The following is a 26,653-nucleotide window of genomic DNA, read 5'->3' on the forward strand; positions in this document are numbered from 1 at the left end:
TATTTTAATACTTTCAGACAAGTTAAGGTTACCCATGGTGTAAAGTATTATCAAAAGGCTACAATCAATGTTGAGATAAATTGCTCTTTTGTTTTTTGTTTTTAATGGCAATCCAGTTAGAAGCACTACCTTGTGTTACAATTTCCCAAATGTAAATCACATTTAAATATAATTTATATTCCAAGCTGATATAAAAATGATAGGCATTCAAATAATTTGATTTAAATAACAGTTAAATATTATACCCAAGTGAATCAATTTTACCTACATACAGCTGTTCCTCACTTCTGGTTTCTTGGAAGTTATGAGGTTGGTTTAAAACAACAGATTTCAGAACAGCATTTCCAAAGCACTTCTAGTTCTAGTGCAAGTTGAATCGTTCTGCATTTCCTCGGAGAAGAATTCTTAGATCCTGGCTAAGAACTAAGAATTAAATAAGTACTCGCCCCTGCTTTCAGAGCATCAGAGTTCCTTTTGTTGCTGCCCTTTCACAGCAAATTGTGAGGGACCTTTTGGACATGCTTAGCCCAAAACCAACGTGTTAGGTAGCACCGGGATTCACTGCAGTTCTGAGCTGCAACTTATACTTCCACAGAAGAGTCCTTTTCCTTCTGAAATAATTGCCAAGCTTTAGCCATTCTCCTTAGTTTAGGCAAATTGGGTTTACACTGGGGAAAAAAGAGAATATTAATGACTCAGTAACAAACATCTTAAGAAAACAATCTGGCCCATACCAATTTGTTTCCTGTGCAAAGTGGTAATCAGATTAACATCAAGATGTTCCTGCTGTTGTCACCCTATGTTCTAGACAGGCATCTATGACACAGAATTGCAAAACAGTGCAGACAAGAGGAAAGAAAAGTAATGTCACTCATTACTGATAGTGCCTCAATATTCAGTGAAAAACTCATGAAATAAACTTTTAAAATCATTTCCTCTACTGTCAGGAATATTGTTCTTGGTTTATTATATGGGGTGAGCAGGTACTACTTAAAACATAGTACAACTATGCATTGATATTAGTATCACTATGTTACTAACTGGCATGTATTACTAATTTTTAGATAAGGACTATCAGGATGTTTAATGCTTTTACAACAGGTCTGTTATATAAGGAGCTTGCAGTTACACTGAAAGGGGAAAGTGTAAGAGACCTGAAAGGTCATATGATATTTACAAAGATCTCTGAGAAGTATAATAGATTTTTGCTGACTCTTTTTCATAAGTCCATTCTTACAAATCCATATGGATCTTCACTTCCAGTTCCTTACTGGAATTGCTTTGCAGGAATTATTCCAAGGCACTCATGTAAGAAAACTGAATTTTAAGGAGGCCTGATGTTTGCACAGGAGTCCAGGTGTATGCAAATTTTGTGCTAGACTGCAATGCAACAATTGATCCAATTCTCATGAGGCTGCAGACTTTTAACATATTCCTTGGTTTTTATCCAAAATGCCAAGAGGCAGTCTACCTGGCTGTTACTAATATTATACATGATGCAATGAATGGTCCATATTGTTTGCAGAACTCTATCTGCTCCACTGATGGGAGTTCTAAGACTGCTCACTTATTTCACTTGCAAATAAATATAGATAGATATACAGATACCAAATATATCTTCTGAAAGGACCAAATATGGTCCAAGCAGATTAGGCACAGCTGAGAACATGTACACCTATTTCACAGTAGTATACCTCAGTCTCCTGCCACAGATGGTCTATATCTGCAAGAGGCAGCATGGAGGGTCTTCCATGAGCGCACTGGAAGGGTAACTGACAACATGACAAAGATTCCATGAGACGGCAGCTCTCTTCCAAAGTCAAGCTGTAATTGAATTTAATAGCACCTAAAAAAGAGAAGATTGTGTAGAAACTATTACAATATTAGAAGAGTGCCTTTCTCCAGGCTTTAAAGGTGCATAATTTTATTTATTTCTTTTATTTTTCTACCGCCCATCTGGCTATGAAGGCCACTCTGGGAAGTTTACAAATTCAACAACATAAGCAACAATACAGAACAAATCATTGAATGTCAAAATTAAAAATAAAAATAAAACAACAATAAATAAAATAAGGTAATAAAAGGGCATGGTGGAGGGGTTGAAGATGTAATTGTTAAAAGCACCACCATATTAAGATGTTCTAAAGTTCAGAAAGTCCTGTCTGAACAACTATGTTTTTAGCAGTCTCTTTAAAAAAAATTGTTCTAGACTCCACTAGAACAAGTCTTTGCATTCACCTACATTGAACAGCAGGCACCTTCTTGTACAGTACATTTAAAAAGAAGACCAAGTCACAAATGGCAAATGAATGCAGACGAAAGAGAATGGGTCCTCTTGATACAAATGAAACTAGATAGCACTGATTGAAAGTATTCTCGTCTTTTCATACAAGTGTTGACAGCATTAAAATAATCAAAACCATAATCAACAGTGAATAAGAGAGACAGATCCTAGGTAAAAGCATCAGAAATCTTAACTAATATGCTAGGAACATTACATATTGCTTGTTGACAAGGGCTGAACCCATTGCTTAATGTAGCAAGTTGGACTAGAATAGGCCCCTTGAATTACAGATTTTGAGAGTTGTCAACTCCATAAATTCTATTCATTCAAATGGGTCTACTCTAGTTTTGATTACTGTAGTAAGTTGCAACTAGAGTAGGCCCATTTGCATCAAAAGAATTTATGGAGGAGTTGATTTTTCCAATCCCCACTGATTCAATGGTCCTGCTCTAGTGCAACTTACTATGCTAAGCAACAGAATTTCAGTCAATGAAATTTGCAGTCTTGTCCATGAGGTACACCAAAATTGCTTGGCTAGACCAAAGGTCCAACTAGTCCAGTATTCTGTTTCCAGTCATGGCCAACCACTCTTAGCACTCATAAAGGCAGTGGTTATTCTGATACACCTTCAAAAAGTATGGCAAAAACGCTTTCTTCAAAACAAAGACAGAAAATTATGCCTCATACCTCAGGCTCTGGAACAACAGGCATTATTCAGCTCTTCTATTTCTAATGAAAGTTCTCCTCGCCTCTCAAGGTAAGAGAAAGTTGGCTGTAAAACAATGAGGTGGCACAAGACAACACCTTCCTTACCATGGCAAGCCTGGGAAGCCAGGACCTTCTGAATTGTTAGTGGCAAAGTCCCTTGTGCCCCACCTGTTGCTTGTAGTAGCTGAAAGCAACAAAATGCCATTATTTGACTTTCTAAAGAAGATACAGGATGGAAATTCCAAACAAAGACAACTGTTAGAATTAGTATTCCAGAGTCACATTAGAGCTGGAAGTGAGGTGCTTAGCAGGGAGCACACAGCAACACCTCATGGTACTGATTATTACTGTTTCTTGCCCCCTTCTCTCTTCATTACAGAAGATGCTAAATCAGACTCATGTACATTTTAATTCCTCTCATTTGTTTTAGAATCCTACATAAGAAACACCCCGTGTGGAGCATAGCATACTTTTCTTACTCCTAATCTTACACTAGGGTGGGCAATGTTCAGAAATCCATGGGCCACACATGTTCATCTCTGGACCACAGGGAAGCTGAATTCCCTTTTATAAGTGGACTGAGTAAGAAATGTACTAGGTAACCCAGTTCTGGAAGGAGTAACCCAATTATTTATTTAATTAAGAATATTTTATACCACTTTATATCTTGGCAATCTCTGAGCAGAGCACAGAGATAAAAACAATGGAGTGTTTTAAAATCATTGAAAACATTAACAACTATATACATACATTAGAACCAATAAGGAAGCCTCCAGAGCCTGCCAACTTAATCCCTGAAGGCTCTGGTAAATCAGCACCAGCTGAATGATAAGCACCTTTCCATTCCCCTTTGCCTGTTCTGACCACTGATTAAAAGAGTCTGCTTTAATCTCATGTTCCTAAAACATGCAGAGGGGGGCTAAAATACTTATTGTCTCTTTAGCAGGTTATGTGAGAATCGTCTTCAGTTCACAACACATGACATGCAGAAAGGCCATACCTCAATTTGTTCTTGAATTAAGTCCTTGAAAAAAGTACAGAAAAATAGAAATCAGGGAAATGAGGTTGTATTCTCTCCACAGAGTTTTTCCTATCCTCTGAAAAGGGATAATCAAACATGCAGCAACTGAAATGTAAAAATCCAAAGGGTCTGACTGCTCTTAACTACAAAAACTTCATCAGATGCCATAAAAGAAAGTACGTGGACACTAAGAAGCCTTCTACGAAGACAAAACAAATGTTTTGGTACTCACATGTTCATTTCTTTGGTTTGCATTGGAACAACGGAGAAGAAAAGTCAATTCTGATACAAACCCACACAGAAAACCAAAAATGCACTGGCCAAAATTATTGTCCTGCTGGAAGACCCATGACCTCTGGTGGAGACACAGCTTTCTGACACTTTGCACCCCAAAATTCTTTGGTAATCATCAGATTTCATGATACTGTTCACACAGTCAAGGCATCCAGTGCCAGAAGCAGCAAAGCTACCTCAAAACATATTTGAACCTCCACTATGTACGGACTGTATTCTTTTCTTTGAATGCCTCATTTCTTTTTCTGTAAACAGTGCCATGATGTCCTTGAGCAAAAAGCTCTGCTTTTGTCTCAGATGTCCACAGTACATTCTCCCAGAAGGATTGTGGTTTTATCACATAAGTTTTGGCATTCTCCAGCCTTGCTTTTTTAATGCCTTTGTGTCAGCAGTGGTGTCCTCCTGGGTCTCCTACCATAGCGTCCCTTTTCATTCAGATGGCGACAGATAGTGCGAGCTGACACTGTTGTACCCTGTGTCTGCAGATCAGCTTAAATTTGTTGGGAAGTTAATCTGGGTTCTGTATCTACCATTCGAACAACCCTTCGTTGTAATTTTTGAGTAATTTTGCTCTTCCGTCCAGGGAGATTAGCTACAGTGCCATGGGCTGTAAACCTCTTGATGATATTGTGCACAGTGGACATAGGAAAATTAAGATCTCTGGAGATGGACTTGTAGCCTTGAGATTGTTGATGTTTTTCCACAATTTTTTCTCTCAAATCCACAGACAAGTCTTTACACTTCATTCTTTTCTCCATGCTCAGTGTCACACACAACACAAAGGCTGAGTCAACTTTCTCTATCTTAACTGGTTTCAAGTGTGATTACTATATTGCCCACACCTCTTACTTGCAACAGGTGTGTCTAAATACAAATTAAAGAAGCATCACATGCTTGAAAAGCAATTATTTCTTACAATTTAGACAGGGTGCCAATAATTTTGGCCAGTGGATTTTTTGGTTTCTGTGAAGAATTGTATCAGATTTGCCTTTTCTTCTCTTTTTTGTGTTGTTCCAACATAAACCAAAGAAATGAACATGTGATTACCAAACCATTTCCAACTGCAACAATTTTCTGAGAGAAGGGTTGCATTTTCTGACAGAATTGCAAGGTTGCCAATAGTTTTGGCCATGACTGTAAGTGCAACCTTGGTTGAGGCTTGCACTATGCATTTCATATAAAGCTCTCATCATTATCAGTGTCAAAAACTATAACTGCCCTTCTTCCAAGATAGATAATACAGCATATTGTGAGGGTTCCACTTTAGGCTCCTCTTTTGGTTCAGAGAAATCAGTAGATTTGTATTGCTTCAAAACAGGTGAAAGATTTATTGGTGCATTTAACAATAAACAAGTATCTGTGACATGATTATGAGTTTTTTCTCCTTCTACCAATGGGCCCAGAAGGGGTCTCCAATCTTCTAACAGGAACAATTTGCCATAACTATTGCTCTATGGTCCTGGTAAATCAGCAGGGACCCAGTCTTTCACGGCCTGCACCATCAAACCCTCCAGCAAGGGCACGGTCTCATCATCCCACACAGTTTGTCTCTCTGGGTCTCAATCCTCCCAGGGTCCTCCCTGTAGTTCTTCTTCCTCATTTCTCTTATTCTCCATTCTAGCCTCTCTCTCCTTTCTCTCTCCACTCTTTCCTTCTCTTCTCTCAACCTCCTCCTCCACTCTCTCACCTCGGCTTCTCCCCAATAAGAGGGTCTGGGGGGAATCTCCCTTCTTCTGTAATCCGCCTCCTCTTTATGCACTCTCAGCCTCTCCCAGCATCCTGTCCTGGGGTCCTCCATCCACACCCATTCCCAGCCTGGCGGCAACTGACTCCTTCCCTTTTTCCTCCCCTGTTCCTGCCTCAAACTCCACCCTCTTCTTCCTCTCTTTTCTCACCTTTTCCTCCTGAACCTCTCTCATTGTCACACCCTGCATGTCTCAGTCAACTCTATTTCTGACCCTTGCTGAGCTTCTGCTGCAGGTTCTGGTGTTGACTGGGGACTCTCCTCCTTATTCTTCTTGTGGGGGAGGGATGGCTCTCCAGTGAGTGGGGCATCCCTCTCGCCTTCTGTCTCACACATATGTAACAATATACTGTATATGTAAGCTAAGCTGGAAGGAAAGCAAAGAGAATGACCACCAGCTCACAAGTCTTAATATGGAAAGCTTAGTATAGCAGGTTTATCACTATTAACAAGATGTTCTACATGGTGCTTCTTTCTTTTTGGCTTTGGTGACAGCTTTATGGAGATTATGTTGATTGAACCTCCACTTCAGGAATCATAGAATCATAGAACAGTGAAGTTTGGAAGGGGGCTATAAGGCCATCAAGTCCAACCCCCTGCTTGATGCAGAAATACAAATCAAAGAATATCTGCCAGGTGGTTGCCAAGTTTCTCTTGAATGCCTCCAGTGTTGGAGCACTCACCACCTCTCGAGGTAACTGGTTCCACTGTCTTGCTGCTCTAACAGTTAGGAAGTGTTTCCTGTATTTCCTGATACTGAGAAGCAATCCCAAAGTTAAAATAAATGGTGGTGCATTTGCAAAGGACTTAATCAGGGATCAGATATTCTAAATGGAAACATCAGATCTCCATAAATTATTTAAATCCTGGATTAAGACTATGCTAACCCCTAAAAGGAACTGCAGGACAGGGGCATAAAAACTGTAAAGGAGACAGACCATGTGTGCCACTTGATGAGCATAACTTATTTAGGAGGAAAATAATTAATTACCTACAACTGTATCTTACCTGCACAATGCCCTTAGCCACTGTCTGCCTTCCACGGCGCAATTCATTGGCTTCTCTCTCCACAAAGCACAGTGGCACTTTCCCAACGAGAACCTGAGAGAGATTGTTCTCTGGAAAGAATAATTCAAGGCCTAAGTCCTCCAGACCTTTGCGGCAGCATCTGGAAATAAAAAATTAAACAGAAGATTCTAAACTGGGTGATCAGTCTTTTTGACTTTTCAGAAATAGTATTATTAGAAATGTGATTTCTTTTGACTAGCTCAAGCAGATTTTTTTTTAAACACAATGAATTATGAAAGTTCATAAAATTTAATTTATGAGCTCAAATGTTAATCCCAACTACAGTTAGACCACTGAACCCAATTCAATGGGATATGTAAGTGCTGACTAACTAGACTAGAACTGATTCAATGTGTCTACTCAAATTAGAAGTAACAGTATGATTCAGGCCAGAGTTTCAAGAAAGAAATTTACAGGTTTATGGTACTTTTGAAACACAGGAGTACAACTGTATTGTTACTTGTAACATTCAGATATGAAACAACATGCCTAGTACCCCTAAACTTCCTGCATGAGGAAATAATACTGTCACCAAACATGAAGTGCCTCAGCATTTCAGAAGTATGAAAGATTTAGAACAAAAATAGGTGCATGCTCTACATTTCTGAGAATCTTCACAGAATAAATTGCAGATTCTCCCTACACTTTTCCATTGATATACTGCACAATTACTTAAGCTATTTCTCCAAGCACGAACATTTATCTACCTGCCTGTAACTTTGACCGTATGCTTTTCATCCTGTCTTCAATAGATATAGTGACTAAAATTTCCCATTTTAACAACATTTTAAAAATAAGAATTCTAAGTTATACTATCCATTAAATCAGAGGTCATCAACCCCCGGTCTGTGTCCTGCTTTGTGCATGCGTGCACGTGCCAGCGCCGGCATGAGTGTTCCCCCACCCCTTCACACCTGCGGCTGAGTGCCCACATGAAGGGGTGGGCACGCATGCGGGCAGGCACTCCTGTGCATGCGCAAAGGGTGCAGGAGTGCTCATGGTGGTGCTGGCGCGTGCATACGCACACTGCCCCACCACTTCGCTCATGCACCTGAGGCTCAGAGGGTCAGCCGGTCCGCAGTCCCAAAAAGGTTGGGGACTGCTGCATTAAACAAAATCTTTATCCCTGGTGACTTGTAAATTAAGCTGGTATTTTCCTCATAATAACCATTCACAAAAGAATGATGCTAAATGCAAGATATGAAGGTGAGGAAAAATCACATGCTATGACTAAAAAGATGTCTGTCCTTTATCACTTGGGGGAGCACCAATCACAAAGAAAAGCACACTAAATGTAAAATATAAAGGGGAGGAAAATCACATACTATGACAAATATTTTACATTTTCGAACAAATCTCTGCAAATGTTACAAAAGCTACAGTTGTGCCTCCCTAAACTCTTTTTCTCACACTTATAATCCATCCATCAAGATTTTCTTTATAAGGCTTAAATTCCTGTGACCTGGTGCTCTGGTACCTTTAAGAAAAAATTAACTCAAGACCTCCTCCCAAAAGAAAGTTTTCTGAGTTAATCTTCGATGGCAATTTTCATACCATTTCAGAACATTTGCAGGAATAAAAGCTCCTGAAAAGTTGGATGGCATTTGGGCTTGAGTGACAACAAAAGCATCTTTTGAACTCTCTAAATGAACTGACCAATGGGAAAATGGCACTCGCTACAGTAGAGCCAAGAGTTCCAGCAGCTCTACAGAAATCCCAGTCAGAGCTACAGATGGCTTTTGAGGCAGATTAATGGCTCCAATTGGATGTCGGCTGCCTTTCCCAGATTTTAGGCAGGAAATTTTGAACATGGCACTTTATTTCTCAGATTTGACAAACCCCAGGAGCTGCCACACCACCACTCTGTTTTCATCAGGAGAGCAGAAGTACGGAAAGGCAAGGGTTCCCAGCACAGAGACCATAACATGTTTGATGCTTTCACAGTCAGGCAAGTCCAGTACAGATTTATCTACTGCTACTTGCTGAGTAACTGCACTAACCAAACAGCCAAACATGGTGGCAGTGGAGGCAGTACAGCTCTGCTCCTCCAAGCTGAGCCTCTCTAGAGATGTACAACCGACCTAAGTGAACACCCCATAACCCCTTATTACATCCCAATCTCCAAGGAAACACCAACTGTGATAAATAGATGCCTTGCACTAGTGAGGGAGCACCTCTATTTAAAAAAATCGCCACGTTCTATCAGTGTATCGACTCCAGTTTAATCTTTATTTTCTCTAGACAAAACACAACCAGATTCTTCGTAAATATCAATCCCAAAGGCCTCTTACAGTGCAATTGTAGCTGTTTCATGAGAAGAAAGAGTATTCAGTCTAGTGGAAATGTCTCAAAGTCTTACTGCATATTCCTGTATATGTCTACCGGAAAGACATATACATTGTACAACAGAATTTCAACCCAGTGTCTGAAAATCTATTGTACAGTTTCATCTGCATAATAGCGATGATGTTATTAGTAGCAGCAGACTGCCATTAACTTGTTTTCCCGAAAATAAGACAGGATCTTGTATTAAGTTTTCCTCTCAAAAACACATTAGGCTTATTTTCAGGGGATGTTTTATTTTACAGTCATCATCTTCTGGTTGCTGCACAACGCTGCACAATGGTGGAGGGTGGGGTTTCACTTAACTGGGGCTTATTTTGGGTATAGGGCTTATATGATGAGCATCCTGAAAAATCATACTAGGGCTTATTTTCAGGTTAGGTCTTACTTTGGGGGGAAAAGGGTAAAAACTTCTGTTTGCAATTGTGAGAAACACACAGCTTGCACACAATGAAATGAAGTCATATGCATCCTGAAATCACAAAAAGCTTTTAATTAATGGCAGTTTGCTGTTGTTAATGATGCCATTCCTGTTGCATAGGTAGACCCTGCGCAACAGGATTTGACTCATTGAGTTCAATAAAAATGAAAGTCTTGTCTGGAAGTTTTCCCATTCTCAAAAAATATGTTGTTGTTGTTGTTGATAAGTCATGTCTGACTCTTCGTGACCCCATGGACTACAGCATGTCAGACCCTCCTGTTTTCCACTGCCTCCCGGAGTTTGGTCAAAACTATATATTTTACAATATATTTTACAGTCTGGCCAATACCAACCGCAAAAGTCTCCTCTGATCCTCTGTGATCTCAATCTCTAGTGGGGGATGAACAATGGAGGCCAACAATTTCTTCTTGCCCAATGCTTCTGGCTGCTTTTCGTACAAATCTAATGACAAAATAACACATGCTTTTTTTGACTTATATATAGGAATTGTGCTCAGTGCCTGGCCTTATAGTCCTATGATTTTTGAGTATGATATACATTTCTCCCTTGAATTGTATAGGTTAGAATAGCACAGTTCTCCCCCCATAAATATATAAACATTCTAACTAACAAACATTTAAATAAATATTCGACTGCTATTTGCTTCCAGGATGTGGCCTGAGAAAAGGGGGCCTCAGACCTGTGCCCTATTGTTGGCAGTGAGGCTACCCCCTTCTCATGGCCTGGTGGCTTCACGTGGTGGTTGGGGAAGGTGCTGGGGCATGCTGTACAATTAATACAGTAAACTCATATAGTGTGTGTAGGGTGGTGTTTGTGTGTTAATCAACTGTTTATGTTCTGCAGTTTTTTGGGGGAACGTAAGAGTTATGCACAGTACCCCTCACCTTAGTGTTGTTGAAGGGAGAAGGGTACATCCAACAAGAAGTGAACTATTATTTTCTCCAGCAGCTAAGGGAAGACCTATACTATTCAAGTAATAATATTTTCTGTTTTTAGAAGCACAGCTGTTAATGAGACATTAGGAATCCCAGCCAGGATCAACCATGGGCAATAATCCCAATAGGCAACTATTATTATGACATTTCATGAACAGATTATCATCTCACAAAATAGCAGAGCAGTTGTTACAAGTATAATGGCTCCATTTAAATGCTGCAACAAATATTTCTCACAGTCCCAGAGAAGTTTTTGCATTTTTCAGGATTTTCCTTGCCAGATTTCAACCTGAAAAGTTTCTCTTGGCCTCTTCCTTGTAGGAAATGTACAGCTTGTGTTGACAGAGGTCAATGAACTGGGACAGACAAAACAGACCAGTGCCCTGTTTTACACAGCTGTGCCCAGAATTTCCTAAGGCCTGAAACAACAATATCCTTTGCTAAACACAGTGAAGGTGACTCATGTTGTGATAAAACAACGGAATTAAAAAATTAGAAGAAATCCTCATGATTTTCACTGTTGCTCAGGATGCTGGTCCTCATTAAGCAAGCACATGATGAAATAATTCATTCTCTGCAGAACTTACCAAATTTACTGTGATGTATCAGTATAGTTTCTAGATTCCTGTCATTAATCTACCAGCAATAAAACTACTTTCTTTAACCATCTGGATCTATACCTGAGATAAGCTGCTCAAGGCGGACACGCTCATGGGCTGCATGTTGATCAACCAGCACAAGAAGGTTTCCACCTGAAACTGTGCAAAACCAACAGGCGAAAAGATTTAATCATTATGACAATTGTACATAAGAATATATCATGTGATACTATTTGAATCCAATTTTATCTCTACCTCACAAAGTAGTCAAGGATATAAAATAGCAACTATGCAAGGATACCTAGAGGATGATGTTTTCAATGGAAAACCCAAGGCCTTATCCACTACATTAGAGTACTCCAGTAGAGGATCACAAGCAAAACTGTTATAACTTGAATAGAAGCATATTGTTCAACATAAAGAGAACAGGCTGTTCATCGTTGAAACATATGAGGCAAAATAGTCAACTCGGCATTGAGGGTCAAACTAGACATTAAATGAAAAGCATATCCTTTGTCATTAACCAATGCTTCCTCTCACATTAGGATTTCTGCAGAGATACATATTCCAGCAATCAAATTTACAAATTTAGTCCAGAGTTTGAAATATTATGTTTGAAAATTAATTAATGATGACTGTTGGAGGTGGGAGACTGATTTATTGTCATAAATGCTGGTGAAAATCATTTAATTTGTTGATGTTAATTAAATGATTAGGGGGTTGGACTAGATGACCCTTGGATCCCTTCCAATTCTTTAATTCTATGTTTTGGATTTCTTGCACTGCAGGGGATTGGATTAGATGACCCTTGGAATCCCATGCAACTCAACATTTTTGTAATATAATTTGGCTGCCCATTCTTTTGTACTTATCTCAAATGAGATCAATCAGGCAGCATATCCTATCCCCAAAGTGTACAGAGAAAAAGAGAATCAAAAGAGGCATGTGCATGTCCATAACTCTGTATTAAGATTTATAAATAATGCCTTGTCTTATGTTTTCTGGATGGAATACATTCTAATAATAATATAATTTATTGTCATTGTAAGTATATACACAGTATACCATACAACGAAATTCACAGACACCCAGAGATTTAATTCTGAGATTAAATCAATATTTATGCCTGTAAATTAGTTTTAATCAGTGGACATAATGTAAAAGCACTGAAAGGAAAGAAAAATCTACTCAAATGTTGAAGATACAAAAGGCAGTGACCAAATCCACATAATTCATGTGGTTTGGTTCAGCACCTCTCTCAGGTGTGTCTTTAGTTTTTATAATCTTTGCTGTATTTTATGCATTGTGCCTGTTCATTTTTATTTGGGCTCTTATTCTGGGATGGGTTTTAAATGATATCTTTAAAGCCTTTATTCATGTATATTCACGAAGGATTTCATGGCTGGGATCTAATGGTTGTTGTGGGTTTTTCGGGCTCTTTGGCCATGTTCTGAAGGTTGTTCTTCCTAACGTTTCGCCAGTCTCTGTGGCCAGCATCTTCAGAGGACAGCACTCTGTGCTCTGGTCTCTGTGGCCGGCATCTTCAGAGGACAGAGTACTGTCCTCTGAAGATGCCGGCCACAGAGACTGCCGAAACGTTAGGAAGAACAACCTTCAGAACACGGCCAAAGAGCCCGAAAAACCCACAACAACCATAAGATTTTGGTTACTGTTTAACTTTCCAGTTGAAAAATATTTTATACGTATGGCCAGAGGAAAATAATCTTAGAACTTCAGAGCTGGAAGGGACACTGAAATCACAAAAAGCTTTTAATTAATGGCAATTTGCTGTTGTTAATGATGCCATTCCTGTTGCATAGGTAGACCCTGCGCAACAGGATTTGACTCATTGAGTTCAAAAAAAAAATGAAAGTTTTCCCATTCTCAAAAAATATGTTGTTGTTGTTGATAAGTCATGCACTAACCAAACAGCCAAACATGGTGGCAGTGGAGGCATCAACACTACAGCTCTGCTCCTCCAACCGAGGAGATGTACAACCGACCTAAGTGAACACCCCATAATCCCTTACTACATCCCAATCTCCAAGGAAGCACCAACTGTGATAAATACATGCCTTGCACTATCTGGATATTACATTTGTAGTAGCATATAATTAAAACTGGCTACAATTCCTGGTAAACAACATGAACAAGAATGTTACACCAGAAGGACTACTACTGTGATCCAATACACTGTATATATATTTTCCTATGTACTACCAAAGTTTAAAAAAGTTATTTGTCTGTACCCATACCTGCCTTTTCACTCTTGTCTGCTCTAGTGTCGATTAAACAAGCAATAAATTTGTTGTCCACTTGATTAAGCACCTGTAAGATATTTAAATTAGGAACGTTTTGTAAAAGGAAAATCAATTAACTCCATAGCAACTGTATTCAACAAAAAAGACTTAAGATTTCACTGGATGTCCTCAACTGAAGTTTATTCACATATCCCAAGAAAATAAAGAGTCTGTTCAAATTACTCAACACTGAAGCCATGAGAGTTCAACCTTGTAATGAATGAGCATATTTGTCCTCACTGCTCAATCATTCTTGTTCACAATATGACTAGCTAAACAAATCAGTTTCACCCCACAGTTGATTTATCATGTCATCTGGCTTTCTTGCTACTGATTTATTCCCTTCTAACAAACTAAAGAAAGAAGCCAAAAACAAATTATACATACTTTCTGTTTTTCTGGGAAGAAGTAAACTAGAAGGGTGGGAGTTTGCTCACAGCTGTTGTTGCTGTCACACTGTCAAGTTGCTTCCAACTTATGGCAACTCTATGAATTAATAACCTCCAAAAAGCCTTATAATCAACAGCAGTGTTCGACTCTTACAAATTAATTCATCTCTTATGTGGTCTTCCTCTTTTTCTGTTGCCTTTTCCAGTGAGCCTTGTCTTTTCACGATGTGACCAAATTATAATAGTCCCATCCTTTAGTTATTTTGCTTCTAGGAAAAATTCCAGCTTAAACTGATCTAGAACTCAGTACAGTATCTAACTCTCTGGTAACCAATAGTATCCGGAAAGCTCATCTGCAACATCACATTTCAGATTTTATTTATTTTCATGTCAGCTTTCTCCACTATTCAGATCTCATATCCATACATAAGTAATTGGAAATACTATCGGTGTAGATGTTCACCTTGGTTTCCAGTGACACATCCTTGCACTTGAGGTTCTTTCCTGTTGACTGATGACTGAACCAAGGCACAACAATTTTTTAACAATTTCTATTTTTTCATATTAAAGTTCTTTAATTCTTTTGGAGAAATAGTTTTTGCCTTAATATTGAACTGTAGTTCTGCTTCTGCACTTTATTTCAGGTTTAACAGAAATAATTTCAAATTATTGCTGCTTTCTGCCGGAAACTGGACCCCCAGGAGGGGCGTCTACCCCCCGGGAAAGCCTGGAGACACCGATCACGGTGGCGGGGGACCTTGAGGTCTACAATGGTGGTGGGGAAGCCCTGGGAGACCTCCTGGGGGTCCAATCGCAGCAGCGGAAAAGGGCGGGAAATGTAAAATTGCTCCCCCGCCGCCATGATCGGACCCCCAGGTCTCCAATGGCAGCGGGGAAGCCCGGGGAGACCTCCTGGGGGTCGCCCGCCACCGCGATTGGAGGCAGCGGTCACCCAGCACTGGGAGGCTTGAGCCAAAACCCGGCCAGCTCAAGTCTCATGGCGCTGGGCGACCGCTGCCTCCGGCACGGCCGGGGGCAAGTAGCCAAAGCACCCTGGCCAGACTCAAGCCTCACGGCGCCTTTTTTCATCTCAGGCGGATAGCCCAGCTGCGGTCCTACCTTGATGTTGGGGCGCTCACTACCTTGGTGCATGCGCTCGTAATCTCAAGATTAGACCACTGTAATGCGCTCTACATGGGGCAACCTTTGGGGTTGCTGCCGAAACTACAGGTGGTGCAGAATGCGGTGGCCAGATTACTTAGTGGGGTGAAAAAATACCAACATATTTCGCCCACTCTGGCGGCATTGCATTGGCTGCCCATCCGATTCCGCATCGACTTCAAAGTGCTGATGCTTATGTACAAAGCCCTAAACGGTTTAGGGCCTCGATACTTGGCGGAACGCCTACACCTACCGAGATCTACCTGTGTCACTTGCGTGAGCCAGGAGGTGAGGCTGAGGAGCCTAACGCCGAGAGAGGCCTGGAAGGAGAAGACAAGAAATCGGGCCTTCTCGGTGGTGGCTCCTCGCCTTTGGAACAACCTACCTCCTGAGATTCGCGTGGCTCCCTCGCTGGGTATTTTTAAGAATCAATTAAAAACTTGGATGTTTCGGCAGGCCTTCCCATCAGATAATTCCTGACGTCCTTCTCTTCCCCCTCCTATTATTTCCTCTTTCTGGGTTAATGTTTTAGTTATGCAAAAATTGTTTTATATGTATTTATTGTATTATTCTATGTTGTTAGCCGCCTAGAGTGGTCCTGACCCGACCAGATAGGCGGGATATAAAATAAATAAATAAATAAATAAATAAATAAAAATAATTTTGCAGGATGGGCTTGGGCTGAGGGAGTTATGTTTCTGTGCTGTGTTGTTTTGTTTTTTGGTTATTTTTTTCCAGCGTGGAACTTGCTCCAATGTTTATTTTTGGATTTGGGTGTTCTTGGGTTTATTTTTTTCAGTCCCAGCATGGGACTTACAGTGTTTTATTTTAATTTTTTTTGGTATTTTTTTCTTCCCTTAGAACGCTTTAATCGGTTTTCAGTGCATTTCTATGGGAAATGGTGCCTTGATGTACGGACTTTTCGATTTGTGAAAACTGTTCCAATACGGATTAAATTCATATGTTGAGGTACCACTGTATACATGTTGCGTGGCAACAGAATTCTCTTTCATCTCTGTTCACACTGACCACTAGGTGTCCTTTCATCTTTAAATTAGTTTGTTCATTAGCAACAGCATTATTCATATGAGTTCTTTGATCTTCCCCAGAAGTTGAATAAGTGCCTTCCAACCTGAGAATCTCATATTTCATTTTGGATTGTCTCATCATAGATTTTCAGGACAATAAAAATGCAGTATTGGTTTACAGTTGCCTCCTTCTGTGCAGTACTAACAAGAATCAGTTGAATGTCATTTTTATTACCCTTCAGGAGTTTCTCTGCCCACATCACCACTGTAACAACCCATTCTCTTCTGCTGATGCAACTGTTAATCCTGGAGAAGGTAGATGCATCTTCATTTAGTGCTTGGCTTTGCCCTTTCTGCCTTGGGTGATACTGTTATGAGTTCAGACTTATAATGGAGACTAGTCTCCTATTCTTAGCTTCCCACTGAAGCCTATGGCTAGATGACACAATAAACTAATCATGGAACAAAGCCACCTAGTTTGTTTATCTGAAGGGTGCTCAAAGTATGACCTAAGAGCCAAAAGGACCCTACCAAGGCTGTTTTAGTGGCTGCAGAATGTTCCCCTGTCAAAACAAATCTATCACTTTCTCAAGAGTACAGATACTCATGCAGGAGTGGTCGTTTGCAATAAAACGGAGCATGGGGTGATCCAAACACTCCTACATCCCAAAGAAGAATAAAAACAAACAAAACAAAAAGCATGAAAATGGACTTTTAACAACATTTCACATTAATTGTCCATCTCTCTGTCCATTCTGAGAACCCTCAGCAGGTCCTATGTATGGAAAATTGGCACCAAGACACTGTGACATCACCCACCTAGTTTAGCCAATATTTCTGCAAGCAGAAGCAATTAAGCCAATGTACAAGCAGGCTGCTTGTTCATAAGAAGCAACAGTTGTCACTTTTCTCAAACCCTGACTTAAGAAGTGCATTATTAGCTAACAGTAGTTACTACTTCATTCTCCTATCTCTGCAACCCAACACACTTATGAAAGGATGTTAGTTTCCAAGTGATACTCCCTGTACTGCTGTTATGCAAATGCTGGCTAGTTTACCTGCATCGAATCAATCATATTCTTGGTGAACCGGTACGGATACAGAATGTTATGGATTTTCACAGCAAGACTGTCAGCCTGCCCACTGCTCACATCAACAGCAATCTGTAAAACAAATAAAGGTAGCTGTGTTATTCTGTGCTAGCATATCAAGCAAAAAGAAAAGAAAAAGAAATAATAAAGAAGATAAAAACATTGTGGCACCTTAAAGACTAACTGCTATATTTTAATGTGAGCATCATGGACAAGTCCACTTCCTCTGACATGAACTTCATAGGATACTCACTGGAATAGCATCAGTCCAAAAATCTTACTGACAAAAGGCTACTTCAGACTACAATGCTTTAGATATATCCTGTGCAATCTAGTCAACTTCTATTGCAAGCTGAATCAGGGTTAAGTCCCGGTCATATGGAAATGAATTTACTTAGATCTGTGAAGCTAATTTTCAGCTAAGCTGCAAATAAATTTATTTAGAAAAAAGATGATCCTATGTGAGTAACGACAAGTTAAACCTTAAAAAGAGGGATGGCACTATTTTTACTGCACGCCAGAAATTAGGAATAATTACTGTACATAGTCATGCAGTTACTATAAAGAACTTACATTAAATTGCCAGAGATAATCCTGAAATATTTAGTTGGTTTACTTGAAAACTATCCTGGGAACCATTTTATGGGAAAGCACCCTATCCTCAGTCAAGACTCTTATTTTGTTAACGTAGGTGAGGCCTATACAAGCAATCTAGTTTCCAAACAAAACAGTATCAACTTTGGAAAATATCTTAGAAAAGCAATCAGTAAAGACAAGTTACTGGGCATCCATATAACATCTGAAATCCTGTTATGCAATTATGTCAGAGTTTATAAAAATATTGTTGTCTCCATTCAAAAATTAAATGTATCATAAAACTGAAATAATTCCTAATTTAAAAAAGGCCAGATAATACCACCAACCTCTGGACAGTGAGCAAACACAGGATTGTCCCATTCTGAAAATAAGCTCTGGAGAGATTTTCCTTGACTCTCTAGGAAAGAACATATGTACAATCTTGAAACTATGAACAGTTCCATATGAGGCTTTTATTATGTCATTCCCCTACCTCATCAATGCCCTATGACAACTACTTCATATCTGAAACGCTTCCAGTACATTAAGATAAAATATGTACAAAGGTAATCTCCAAGTAGGAAAAAAACTGCACAAACTGTCAAATATAAAGTACACATGAGATTTTATTTTATCACAAGTGCAGAGATTTAGTAGTCCTTGTACTGTCTGTCTAAAGGTTACAAAGCAATGTGCAATCAGACTGCCCAGTACCTATGGAGACCTGTACTTCAACAGAATTGTTATCTTTGAGATAGATGGTTAAAATGGATTCAGAATCTTTCTCTAAAGTAAGTTTTTGTGCAAAACCCCACCAAGTTATAACATTAAGGAAGGCTTGAAGTGAACTCCCCATTAAATTCCCACTAGGGTGGAAACCACATACCAGAACAATTATTCAAATTTCCTAATTTAATAGGATCTCAAAAATTAAATTTAGTGCAATTAGATTTAATTTTAAAAAGGGGCTAAGGAATTCCTCATCAAACCACCAATGTTTACTCAGAGTTCAGTACTTCATACTAACCACAGCTGCACTGTAATTGACTTTGACTCCAACAAGTTTTTCCAATTCCACACATCAAGTGATTCATAAAAGTCCTATTGTTAACAGACCCTGAATCACTCCAAGTTCCCGTCAGATAGCTGGCAGAATTCTTTGGTTTATTATTGCTTAGCAAAGTACCCTATGTCCTGGCAAAGTGGTCCTACCTGTGAAATCCTGGCTTCCCAAATGTCTCTCTTTCTGAGGTCTTGGAAGAAAGGGCACAATAAGGTCACTTCTAAAGGGGTGACATCTGCACTGAAATCCTGAACACCAAACCAAATAATTATCTGTACAGACTTTCTTACACCAGATGCCCACAAAAATGTTCATTTGTTAGCTTTACTACTAAGAGAACAAAGAGTGCAATAAAAAAAATAGAATTACATTTTTTACTAATATACAGTGAAAAAACAAAGGTGGTAATACAGTAGGACCCCCGTATCCGGGGGGGGGAGGGGAATGGTTCCAACTCCCCCCCCCGGCAGTTGCTGAAAAACGTGAATTATTGCAAATGCAGTGTTTAACAGCAAATACTATATACAGCAGACCTGGGCAAAGTGTGTCCAGAGAGCCACATACGGCACGTGAGCTGCTCCTGTCTGGCCCATGGACAGTTTTGAACATCAAAACCATTTATATCTTTTTGTCTAAAGTTTATCAGTTGCTTATCATTAACATACTGCAAAAAGTATTTGTGAAGATTAACCAGTTTAAAATAAAAGCAATCATAACATCACTGTTTCATTTTATTTTTAAGTAAAGTTGGTTTGGCCCCCAAACACAGTTCAGATTTTTCATGTGCCCCCCCCCCTATAGAAATTAATTGCCCATCCCTGATATACAGCAAGGTCTCTGGTTCCCTCTAGTGGCCAGTTCTGGTAACATCACCTTTAGAAATATGTATTTCTAGGATTTTTGTACAGTGGTGCCTCGCTTAACGGGTGCTCCGTTTAGTGACGAAACCGCATAGCGACAAACTTTTTGCGATCGCAAAAGCGATCACATTGCGATGTTTCCTATGCGTTTTTTTAGCTTTGCGATGACCGGTTTCCTGTTTCGCTTACCGATTATCGCAAAGCGATTTTTTAACAGCTGATCGGCGGTTCCAAAATGGCCGCCAGGTAAAAAAACGGCTGCCCGCTGTGTTTTCACGCAGATTCCTTGCTTTAGAGGCAGCGAAAACAGGTCACTTTTTTTGCCCATAGGAATGCATTAAACAGGTTTTAAAGTGTTTCTATGGGCTTTTTAAAATCGCATAGCGACGAAATCGCTTAGCAGCGATTTTTGCTGCACGGATTAACGTTGCTATGCAAGGCACCACTGTATTTGCGAAGGCTTTCACAGCCGGGATCTAATGGTTGTTGTGGGTTTTTCAGGCTCTTTGGCCGTGTTCTGAAGGTTGTTCTTCTTGGTTTTCTTCCTCCTCTTTCAGGAGATAGGGTGATCAGCATGTTTTTGTTGTGACAACAAAATCTCCTGAAAAAAGACAAAAGCTACTTCCCACAGCTATAAATACTCAACTATCCAACAAGCACCAACAGAGCATGGACAGAGTTCCTACTCCAGTCCTCTGAAGGTGCCGGCCGCAGAGACTGGCAAAACGTCAGGAAGAATAACTTTCAGAACACGGCCAAAGAGCCCGAAAAACCCACAACAACCATCTAGGATTTTTCCTTGAATATTTTTAATATTTTCAGACTGTGGAAAAGTAATTCAGTGGATACTGATACCACAGATAAGGGGCCCTACTGTATTACACAATGCATTAAGGATATATTGGCTGAAATCCTGTTACATAGAACAGTAGGTCACAACCAAAGTAAGCCCATTGAATCAGTAGGGATTTGGTGAGTTCTCCCTCCATGAGTTTTACTGATTCAATGGGTTTACTCTAGTTGTGACTTACTGTGCTAAGCAACATAATTTCAATCATTGACAAGGAGGTCTACACATTGAATAAATACAATTTGATTGTTCCTCCAATAAGGAGGCACCTCACAGAGCAGGACACAAGACGTTTAAAGAAGAACACAATGTTCAAGGGCAGAATGGGACACCATAGCAGGCAGGATCAGGGAAAGTCCCTCACCAGCAGCAGACATTTAGTGCTGGAAGTTGTAATAAGCAAGAAAATATGTGAGACCTTCTAATAAAAGTAGTTCTACTCCACTTTCTCCTCCTTCTCTAAAGTATCACTTTCAACTAATCCTTTCTAATGCTACATTAGACTTTGTATCCTACAGACCCAACATAAGGTTGTGTGTAAGAATATTTATGCACTTGCCAACCAGAGATGGTCTTTGAGTGGATACGGAGGTTGGAGATGGCAATATAAGTTTAGAACAAGAGCTCAGGTTCAAGAAGCCTAAGAACTAGTGCAGTAGAACTTCACTATTCCAAAAATAATTCTTAAAACAATAATGGATGAGATCAGGAACATGTTCAGACTATTCAAGTCTAATAGGAAATGACAGCATCACGTTTATTAGATAATCAAATTCACTTAAATTCTGCATCTTCAATTCTACCTATTCTACCTGCATGTGATTGTGAACACTAATGCTATGAACTGTAATGTTTGTCTAAATGAAAGATTTAATTCTTGATTCATTTATTCTCACAATAACACTATGTGGTAAATGAAACACAAAATTATACACTGTGCACTTACCATTCTCTATGACGTTTACAGACATTGTGCTTATGTCTTTAATACATAGAGCCTGAGGTTCCTCACTTGGAGCACAATATGTGCTCAGTCCAGTCATTTGATTGATATACACTGTCCTGCCCAAAGAGGCATCAAACTGGAGCAACCACTCAGATGAAGAATGTGGTTGCTTTTCCTCATTCACAATTGCACTGGATTCATCTGTGACTTCTAAGTTAGCAGACAAACTCACATTCTGACATTCACAGACTTTCATATCTTGTTTTGCTGATCCATTCATAACGCCAGTAGTTTCACTTGAACCTTCAGAATTCCCCTCTTTATTGAACAAAGCTACATTTCTATTTTGGGGGACTACATATTCTCCATCACTATCAATGAAACAATGGTTAACAGTATGCTTAACATCCTCTGTTCTTGTACTCGAGAGTCCCATGGTAGTACCCTGCTCACCAGAAGGTGAGGCAAAATAGTGATGCCCTGTCACTTCTTTTCTTGCAGAAACTTGAAGTAAACATTCTTTCTCACAAGTGAGTTTATTTTTTTCTTTATCCTTCTGACTTAAACACACTTGGGGTTGTTTTAATGGTTGCTCTACAGGTTCTCTATTTAAAACATCTTCAAGGTTTCCCTTCATTCTAGACAATTTAGAGGCAAGTGTTCCTGTGAACTGAGTTTGAGAGAGAGAGCTTTTTTTTATTTGTGAGTAATCTGTCAGTGTCAGAGGACTTACATTAAAAGCTTCTCTGTTTAACAGACTTCTTTCCATGGACTGCTGTGACTTTTCTAAAGAAAATGGAGAATTACAGGTAATATTACATGCAGCTGGTATTCCATGAATACAAGGATTCTGAAGATCTGTGTGGTCATCAGTAAGAGAGCTGCCACCAAGTGGTATTTCAACTGCATGCCTCTTTTCAAGAGCAGCTTTTGATGAAGAACTCTTTAAGTTCCCATAATGTCTCCTGAATCTATCTAACGAGCCCAACTTTTGATACAAGCTTAATTTTTTTAAGCAACAAGATCTAGGTCTAACTGAAGGTTCAGCCATTTCTCTACTGTGGGGTGCACTGTCTAGATGAACAGAACCTGAAGAAGCTACAGGAATTAATTCTTTAACATGTGATGCCACAAAGTCCATACTATCATTTGCTGGAACTGAAGCTACCCAATTCTTCCGACATGACACATTCCTCATCTCAGGCCCATCTGTAATTGCTGTGGATATGCTTTCATTTGTTATTCTTAAACATTCTTCAGAATTTTGAGTCTGACCTAAAAAATCCAACCTTTTTCCAAATATATCATTTGCACTTACTGGACCTAATTTAGGCAGGCTGATTAATTGATTGTTTACTTCTGTTGTTTTATGGGGTGGCTGATTTTGCCTCCAGCATGTTAGGAGGCCCGTGGAACACAACTTCAGTGGGAGCTGCCCCACTACTTCTTTGCCATCAGTATTTGACACTACAGAAGGTTCCCTGCCTTCTTTCACTGTCTTGTATTTTTCCTTCAAATAATCTGCAAAACGAAATTCACAGTTGAATTGGTTGACATCTTCCATAGTTCCAGCATGTCCCAGACCCACAATGTTCAAGCTACTTTGCTGAAGTACTCTTTCGTGTTGACTCCTGGTATCTTTATCACATTCCTTAATATGAAACAAACTATCAGGTTGTTTGTTTGTTTCTAACACAATTGACCTGTTCTGCTCACCACATGAACACTTGGAATTATTTGATTCATTCTGTTGGTTAACAGGCACACTTGCCTCTTGCTGTAGGTTATCCAATTTGGGGAATTCATAAGTGGTGTCATTTTTGCTGGACAAAAGATTCTCTATTTTATTACTTCCAAGTTCATGAGCAGGTTCAGTACCAGTTAAATCTAAGCAAACATCAATTCTTTCCATATTGCTAATAGGTTCAGTGTGATCTGATGCCTCCACAAGAGTTATTTTCCTTCTAACTGACTTTGATTGCAGATTAAACATTTCATAAGAATCCATAATATTATCACAAGCTTTCTTAAAATTCTCCTGCATGCCCTTCTCTTCTGTGAGAGAAGATGTTAAAGCTACAGAGCTAGCCAAACAAAAGTTATTCTGTTCATTAAATTCTTTAATATCTTCACTACACAGTTCAATAAATAGTTGTTCTCGCTTTAAGAATTCCTTTACTCCTTCTTCAACACAAGTTAAGAGAGTAGCCCAATCACGAAATTCTATAAGAGTTTTTGCAGGTTCCAAGCATACATCATAATCATCATACCGACACTTCACATTTATAATAAAGATTCCATAGAGCTCTGGGCCAGACCGGTGGCGAGCTGGACTTGAATTTGAAGATCCACTTTTTGTTTTGCATATAACACTTTGTTTTCTTAATAAAAAGTCAATGAGTTTGTGCAATCTTGTTCTTAATACTATCCTATTATTCACAAATAAAAACTGAATATTCTTATTGTAATGCCCCTCAGAACTGATAAAACCACTTATTTCAAATCCTCCAAACTTATAATTTATTTCTCGTAATTTCTGTGATTTGCCTAGACCATAAATCTGAGAAAACCGGGAACAAATATCTTTTGTCTTGGACAGCTGAAGCACCACTGAACAGGAAGTATCATTCCTTAAAGAAAAGGAGACAGAGGGGTGAACAAGTGAAATGGCTTCTACTTTATGCCTCACTCTTTCTAATTCCAGTAAAGAATCCATGCATTTTCTCCTCACAGGTAAATGGTGGAATAAATTACACACAGTCACAGTTGTTCCAGGACTTGGTCTATTCAATTCTGCTTCTGAGACTTCCAGTCCTTTTCCATTATGAAACATTTTCAAGAAGGTTTTTGATGTTTTGCTAGTCTTAGATGATATTTCCAGTAAGCTTGCCATGCTTGCAATGCTGGCCAAAGCCTCCCCACGGAAACCATAGCACTTCAGATTTTCTAGGTCTTTCAAAGAGCAACATTTACTAGTAAAATACCTATTCCCCACTTTGTTGAGATCTTCTCTTGCTATACCACAGCCATTATCCACTACCTGGACTTTTAAAGTTTCCAAATCAACTCTAACAGCCACACATGTTGCTTTAGCATCTATACTGTTCAAGATAAGCTCCTCAGCACACTGGCCTAGTGAAGCGATGGCCACTCCAGAGCGCAATTTGGCTTGCACTTCTTCAGTCAAGCATTTGATCATTGCAAGAGCAGGAAAGAAACCTCAGGAGACTGGATATGCATCACCACTTTCTTTTCTTCTGACTTATCTGTTAAAAAATAGACGCAAATAATTAAAAGGTTAATTTGACTTTGACTTTTTTTATTAGAGGTTTAATAAACCCCTTAGCATTTTTCTAGTGCCTTCTCACAGTCATTTTAATATTCTCTCAATCAACAAAATCCAGTTGCCACTTCAGAAATACTCATCTAGAAAATAATTCCGATTTATCACTTCTATGTGTTCTATCTATATAACATTCACACACAAACTCCAATACTATTAATGGCAATAGAGAACTGTGAAAAATAATAGATTGAACTAAATCCAGATTTACATACCAAAAGCAATTATTTCAGAAGACTGTATACTAACTTAAAACTATACATTACACATGTATTCAAAATGTTCTCCATCTTTAATTAAACCACAATTACTGGACACCAAAGGAGAGTACCACAGCAAGCATAAAACTGACCTATGTAATGGGAAATTAAACTGCATTATATCACCAATACTGTTTATTACTACTGTCAGAGCAGTTGGACTAGATGAATCTAGCTGGCAGGCCCAAGTACAATTGACCAATGAACCAATGGGATTTACGAAAGTATTGATTTATCATTCGGGAGTTAATTCAATAAGACTACTACAGTCGGAACTAGCAATTGGTTTAGGACCATAACTTGGGGAGGATGTTGTATGTTTGTGCATGTTTTTGTCTTTTCTTTATGCTCGGGTTGTATGGAGTCAGCTAGAACAAATAACAGTTCAAGGCACTCACTCTCCTGACCTAGAAAATACCTTTTTAAAAACACATGCACCAAAACATATCAAACAGCCACACTCACAGCTCCATTGCTAATCCAATGTCAACTTCGTTCACTGAAACCACAGACTATGTATATTAAGACACCTTGGCACAATAGTTAAAAGGACTAAAGAAGCGACGGATGTTCACACTTCCACACTGCTCGGCCACTCCAAGCTTATCCTACCTCACAAAATGTTGTGAGGATAAAGCGGGGAAACCGTCTTTCACATCTGGTGACATAACCTGAACTTCTTGGAAGGAATGGTGGGCGGGCTACTCGTGCGGGGAATGAAAGAAATACTTGTAAGGATTTCAGCTTAGTCAATAAACAGCGAAAGAAAATACACCTGGAACCTCTTCTTAATAGGAAACTATTCTAGATGGTAAGGAAAAACGCGAGGAAACCCCATGCCTTTGCTTCTCAACCTGGTTGGCTTCTGCCTGAGGGGACCACAGCAGAAAACGAAAAGCGAGCAGCGCAGTTGCTGTTATCCGAGCAAAACAGGAAGCCCACTGCGGACGGGCCGCCGCCAACCGATAGGCAACCTGGCCAGTCTCTCTTCCCGAGAGGCCACGTTAATCTCCGCCTCCGCCTCCCGACCATCTGAGGCACTCCCAACAGCAGCCCCGCTTTCGCTTCCGCGCTCTCCTTCGCCTTCCGGAGCGAGAGAGACTGCACCTCAGCGACATGCAGGTCGTTCAGTTTTTCTCGTCGCCTCAGTTAGCGCCAATAACTGCCGGCAACGTAGAGGAAAATAAAGACCTACTACAAAACCGGAGTAACTACGAGGCATCGGTTTCCATCGTACGTCGAAAAAATATTGCAATGCATTCTGGGTCTTGTAGTCTTTCGAAATGTTCATTGTCCCGCTTGGAGGCCTCAATAGAAAGAGTACAGTATTCTTCACTTGGGCAGGCAG

At 39.6% G+C, this 26,653-nt stretch overlaps 1 protein-coding gene and 1 pseudogene across 14 annotated transcripts; both read right to left on the reverse strand.

The window, feature by feature from the left end:
- Positions 1 to 86: 86 nt before the first annotated feature.
- MLH3 (mutL homolog 3) lies at positions 87 to 26,324 on the reverse strand. Of its 14 annotated transcripts, none has more exons than XR_013544868.1 (13): positions 25,918 to 26,247; positions 21,703 to 24,968; positions 19,196 to 19,294; positions 18,331 to 18,401; positions 17,375 to 17,479; positions 13,698 to 13,766; positions 11,520 to 11,597; positions 10,237 to 10,345; positions 7,060 to 7,219; positions 3,993 to 4,016; positions 3,098 to 3,176; positions 1,695 to 1,846; positions 87 to 668 (listed from the first exon to the last, which is right to left on the reverse strand). XR_013544868.1 is itself a non-coding variant. In XM_020793859.3 (13 exons), exons 2-13 carry the CDS (start codon positions 24,899 to 24,901, stop codon positions 582 to 584), a joined length of 4,236 nt encoding a protein of 1,411 aa, XP_020649518.3. In that variant the 5' UTR covers positions 24,902 to 24,968; positions 26,160 to 26,324; the 3' UTR covers positions 87 to 581. The 14 variants fall into 14 exon arrangements, 8 of the variants coding, with proteins under 8 accessions (XP_020649518.3, XP_072842534.2, XP_020649516.3 ...); XR_013544866.1 differs by having other exon boundaries at positions 3,993 to 4,089; positions 13,694 to 13,766; XM_020793859.3 differs by having other exon boundaries at positions 13,694 to 13,766; positions 26,160 to 26,324.
- LOC140703221 (protein Hikeshi pseudogene) lies at positions 8,525 to 9,216 on the reverse strand (annotated as a pseudogene).
- Positions 26,325 to 26,653: the final 329 nt, after the last annotated feature.

Source organism: Pogona vitticeps, chromosome 1, assembly GCF_051106095.1.
Source record: "Pogona vitticeps strain Pit_001003342236 chromosome 1, PviZW2.1, whole genome shotgun sequence".
NCBI classification, from domain to species: domain Eukaryota; kingdom Metazoa; phylum Chordata; class Lepidosauria; order Squamata; family Agamidae; genus Pogona; species Pogona vitticeps.

Coding starts and splice junctions, on each gene's coding strand:
- MLH3 (XM_020793859.3), bottom strand. CDS start 24,901: ATGATCAAATGCTTGACTGAAGAAGTGCAAGCCAAATTGCGCTCTGGA. Junction 19,295..21,702: donor TGTAAACGTCATAGAGAATG/GTAAGTGCACAG, acceptor TTTGGTGTTCAG/GATTTCAGTGCAGATGTCAC. Junction 7,220..10,236: donor GATCAGAGGAGACTTTTGCG/GTTGGTATTGGC, acceptor TTTTATTTCCAG/ATGCTGCCGCAAAGGTCTGG.